At 42.6% G+C, this 5453-nt stretch overlaps 1 protein-coding gene across 1 annotated transcript; it reads left to right on the top strand.

Moving 5' to 3' along the window:
* Positions 1 to 271: 271 nt before the first annotated feature.
* Positions 272 to 4151, top strand: LOC145554640 (scavenger receptor cysteine-rich type 1 protein M130-like). The gene is made up of 5 exons (XM_081614818.1): positions 272 to 553; positions 2356 to 2565; positions 3466 to 3774; positions 3851 to 4058; positions 4148 to 4151. Exons 1-5 carry the CDS (start codon positions 508 to 510, stop codon positions 4149 to 4151), a joined length of 777 nt encoding a protein of 258 aa, XP_081470944.1. The 5' UTR covers positions 272 to 507.
* The last annotated feature ends 1302 nt before the right edge of the window (positions 4152 to 5453 follow it).

Genomic DNA, 5453 nt, shown 5'->3' with positions numbered 1-5453 from the left:
TCAGAGCAACAGAGATGGTTGCAATACAGCTTATTATTATTATTAAAGTAACAAACAAGCAACGCTTCTGCAGTCATTGCTGACATTCAGTTCATGTCTCTCTCTCTTGCTCCTCTTCATGGCAGCTACGCCTGGGCTCATTTCTGTCCAGCTGTGACCCCTTCCTGGAGGGAAGCTGAGCTACTGCTGCCAACAACATCAGGTTCCCTTTCAGTGGATGACACACCTGGATCCACTCCGGCCACAAGCAGACAAGGACTGAACTAAACACAGGAACAACAGAGACTGACTGGTGAAACCTCTGAATCCCAGTAGGCCCAGTTTGAACCCATCTTCATGATGAGCTCCTAGGAAGGAGGCGTTGTCTCTGAAAGCAGCCAAAGACCTGAACTGTGACGACGTTCAGGAAGTAGCAGATAAAAAAGCTTAAAGTAGGAAGTCTTCAGAGTCTGGAGCCACATCCTGATCACATCAAGAGACGAAGCTTCACTCCACATCAGAGGAAACATGGAGCAAACAGCTCTGATGCTGCTTCTGTGTCTCTGCAGCTCAGGTAGGACTCCACTTTCATCAAACACTAATATTCACTAGAGTTCAAATTAAAAATTATCTGCTGATAAACATGTTAAATGTTACAAACCTAAAAACTGGAAACTGTTTCTGGTCTCCGATCATAGAGCTGCTGCTACACAGTTAGTGATGTTTATATTGTCTACTTGCTGCTGAGGAGCCAATAAAACCAAGAATTGTTGGTTTTTGTGTTTTAATGATGTAAAACACTTTGAACTGTTTTGTTGCTGAAATGATCTATAAAATGAATCTGATTGGTTGATAAGGAGAAGCACCAGAAACTCTGTGCAGTAAACAGGTGGAGCCTCATAAAATGGCTCCTTCTGCATCAATTCTCTCATCTTCCTCTTGACTCCACAGGTTCTCTCTGAGGTTCTGGTCAGGCCCGTTTGATGGCCAATCAAGCCCAGTAGCACCACGGTCATTGGACCAGCTTCTGGTACCGCCGGTTGTGTTCGTGAAACGTTTGAGGTCCTCTGACGTGGGAGTGTCTCAGGCAGGATGTCGAACTTCCTGCTGCAGATTAGAATCAATCAACCAATCGATCGAGTTTATTTGTGAAGCACATTTCAGCACCAAGGCGATTCAAAGTGCTTTACTTCAGAAAAACACAAAAAGTCCTAAAAGACGCAGTAAACCAGTAAACAGTACATTTAGTCAAAGTGCCGTCGTTACTCATCAAAATGTTGTTCAGTGTTTCATTTATTTTGTTTCAAAGCAAATCTGACCAGCTGGGTTTTTAGTCCAGATTTAAAGAAACTCAGAGTTTCGGTTGTTTTGCAGTTAATTGTTGAAACAGCTTTTTAATCATTTTGCTAATGAATGAAAGGTTGGAGATCAGCCTGTAATTCTGCAGGAATGATTTGTTCAGATGGTTGTTTTTTATATCAGTGCTTTGAAAACTGCTGGGGGAAAACGGTGATGAGAGCCATGAGTTACTATTAGAATCAGATCAGATGAAATGACAGGCAGGACTTTCTGAAGAAAAGCTGTGGGTGTTATTTTTTTGGGTTTGGCAGTGAATGTTGACCCTCTAATATTTAAAATTTTCTCTGTAGCGTGTTGGGCAAATTCATTGCAGGCCGTGTTTGACTGCAGCTCAGCTGGTTTGTGAGTCTGTCAACTGTGGCAAATAACGCTGGAGCACTGATAATGTTTATAATTTCTGCAATGAATGTTTAAATCATATGTTTTAGAGTTGAGTGCTTAACTTCAGTCGTGCTTAATAGATTTCATAAAAAACAAAATTGAGTTTTACTCCATTTACGTTCGGCCCTACGGCAAAATTGTCTTGCAGATCTGTTTGCATATTTCTCCATGGAGATTTGTTCCTACTAGACACGACCTTCACTTTAATGGGGCCAATGCAATCAATGACATCTGAAATTTCATGATGGAAGTTATTTACCAGCTCATCTACAAAGTTGATGAGCTGGTAGACTGCTCTGAACTCAGAATCAGAACCAGAATCAACTGGATTTGACAACTTTTACACAAAAACAATGAATTTGACTTTGGTTGGTCTCAGTAAAGACATAAATATAAATGGATAGAAAAGGTGAATAACAAAAACATTTCAGGTTTTACTACAGAGCATAAATAACATTTAGGTCTGGGCTTTAACTAGGCCAATCCAGCATAAAGATGCTTTGATCAGAACCATCCCTGATAGCTCTGCCTCTAAGAGAAGATCAAATAAACTCCATCAACAGGATCCTGTCAACACATCCTAAATCAATCTGTCTCTGCTTGTTGTAACCCAACAGTAAATGTTGTTTCTTCCAGCGCTGTCTGATGAAGTCAGACTGGTAGCAGGAAGGAGTCGCTGTGGTGGCCGACTGGAGAAGAAGGACCTGGGAGAATGGAAACCAGTGAATGATCAGGACTGGAACTGGAACCTTACATCAGCAGCTGTAGCTTGCAGACAGCTCCACTGTGGATCTGTGGTGTCGATACAAAGAGATGAGAGCAACAATCTACAGATCATCTGTTCAGGTGATTTCATATCCTGGCCATTTCCTTCCTGTTCTGCTTCCAACTCCACTTTAAAAAGATTCTCACTTCCAGCTCAGTCTGGGCTTCTTCCCCTTCACCTGGATTCCCTCTGGTAGATTTTCTACTGGACCAATCAGCGAACAGAAGGAGAAGTTTGAACGATGACCTTGATTTTCTGTGTTATTTTAGAATCACAGTCTGTCTGTAGTTTTAACAATGGCAGCAGAGGAAGTTCAGTCCATGTTGGCCACACGTCCAAATACTGAATTAACATCAACAGCCGCCTCATTCGGCTCTTCTCTGTTTTGTGGTGGACAAATGATTGTAAGGTAAAATCTGCTGGTTATATTGTCTTCATTCTAAATGCTGGTGAACTCTCACCAAGTGAAGCTATTTGGGTTGCATGCACAAGGTTGGGAGATGTTTTCCTGCAGCTGCATGAGAACCAGACCGTCTCTCCCTCAGCCTTGGTATAAAACTCATGTTGTCTCTGCCTGGGAGAGTTTTCAATCAGAAATGTTTCACTATTGATCGTCTTATATTCTCTCTGTGTTGTGCACAATATGCGAATAAACCTGATGGAGTGACTTCATCTAACAGTGCTTGGTAATAGATTATTTCCATATCATGGTTGCAACCCAGGAAACTTCCAGTAAACTTCTTAGTGTGGATCTGGTGCATTGCATGTCATGGACAAACGTTTGGAACTGGAACAAATTTAAAAAGAAAAATAATCCTATTTACAGTCGGTTTCACTCCACCTTTGATCTTTTGAACTTTTCTAGTTTGGTTTTATTTACATTTTCTTTGTATTTTTATCAAACCCAGAGATGTTTCCATGTGTGTTTACAAAAATAAAGTTCTGAAGGATTTTAAACTTTTTTCTTTCTGCATCCACAGACTCAGTCAGGCTGGTTCAAGGGACCAACCGGTGCTCAGGCAGACTGGAGGTGAAGACCAACCAGTCGTGGTCCTCAGTGTGTGAAAAAGACTTTGACCTGCAGGATGCAGAGGTGGTCTGCAGGGAGATTGGCTGTGGGCCTCCTTCAGTCCTCCAGGGGGCGCTCTATGGAGCAGCAGAGGCTCCAGTGGGGAGCAGAGAGTTCCTGTGTGAAGGCAGTGAGTCTGCTCTGCTGACCTGCAGCAGCAGGAAGAGTTCAGTTAGAAACAGCTGCTCACCTGGTCAAGCTGTTGGACTCACCTGTTCAGGTAGAGGAGGATCTGCAGACCTGCTGCTGTTCACTGCTTCACTTCCTGCATTAATGAACTCTCTGTCTCTGCTCAGGTCAAGACATCAGGTTGGTGGGAGAGACCAGCCGATGTGCCGGGAGACTGGAGATGAAACAACAAGGAGACTGGAGACCAGTGAATGTTGGGGGTGGTTACTGGAACATGAACTCAGCTGCTGCAGTTTGTGTTGAACTGGACTGTGGTTCTGCTGTTTCAGTAAGATACTCAATGGAAGCTTCAGAGAGACCAGTTTGGTTGATCAGGTCTGACTGTTTACAGTCAGGATCTGAATTAAAGAACTGTTTACCTGATGATAGAAACAGTGTTTGGAGCCATGAGTTAATCTGCTCAGGTAACTCTGAACTCTCATATTTATGTGTTTTAAAATGTTTCTTCATCAGGTTCCAGATGTCTGCAGAGAAACCGTCACCTTTAACTAAGAACCTGAAACCTGGAGGAGAGGGAAACTAAAATAATTTAAATATCCAGATAAAGTTCTCAGTTTAGCCCAAATAGATGAACAAAAACTCATCATTTTAATAACTTTTAATCTCTGCTGCTTTGAAGTCGATGCATCAAAATCCCAGGAGGAGTTCAAGGAAATCAGACATTTTCAAAACCTGAAAATCAACAGAAAATGAACTTTTTATCCAAAATGGTGGACTTCCTGTTTTTAGTGCAAATAGCAGGGAAACCTGTTGTTTGTTCTGGTTGTTGGCCTGACTGAACTAGGGGGCGCTGTTGAGAAATTTTGCAATGTTTATTTTTAATTCCGCTGAAATATTAACAATTTCACAAGAAACAAAGATTGTTTAACTTTTAATGAGTTTCTGAACATATTTATGTCCCAAAAATATGATAAATTCAGCAAAATAAATGAAAGATAAATTAAAGGAACAGTCGGTTTCACTCACCTTTGAGGCTCTGAACTTTTCTAGTTTGGTTTTCTTTACATTTCTTTGTATTTTTATCAAACCCAGAGATGTTTCCATGTGAATTTAGAAAATAAAGTTCTGAAGGATTTTAAACCTTTTTTCTTTCTGCATCCACAGACTCAGTCAGGCTGGTTCAAGGGACCAACCGGTGCTCAGGCAGACTGGAGGTGAAGACCAACCAGTCGTGGTCCTCAGTGTGTGAAAAAGACTTTGACCTGCAGGATGCAGAGGTGGTCTGCAGGGAGTTTGGCTGTGGGCCTCCTTCAGTCCTCCAGGGGGCGCTCTATGGAGAAGCAGAGGCTCCAGTGGGGAGCAGAGAGTTCCTGTGTGAAGGCAGTGAGTCTGCTCTGCTGACCTGCAGCAGCAGGAAGAGTTCAGTTAGAAACAGCTGCTCACCTGGTCAAGCTGTTGGACTCACCTGTTCAGGTAGAGGAGGATCTGCAGACCTGCTGCTGTTCACTGCTTCACTTCCTGCATTAATGAACTCTCTGTCTCTGCTCAGGTCAAGTCAACATCAGGTTGGTGGGAGAGACCAGCCGATGTGCCGGGAGACTGGAGATGAAACATCAAGAAGACTGGAGACCAGTGAATGTTTGGGGTGGTGACTGGAACATGAACTCGGCTGATGCAGTTTGTGTTGAACTGGACTGTGGTTCTGCTGTTTCAGTAAGAAAATCAATGGAAGCTTCAAAGAGACCAGTTTGGTTGATCATGTCTGACTGT

The sequence above is a fragment of the Poecilia reticulata genome, chromosome 13 (genome assembly GCF_904066995.2).
Source record: "Poecilia reticulata chromosome 13, P_reticulata-male-v2, whole genome shotgun sequence".
NCBI classification, from domain to species: Eukaryota; Metazoa; Chordata; class Actinopteri; order Cyprinodontiformes; family Poeciliidae; genus Poecilia; species Poecilia reticulata.
This window is presented reverse-complemented; position numbering and strand designations above follow the sequence as displayed.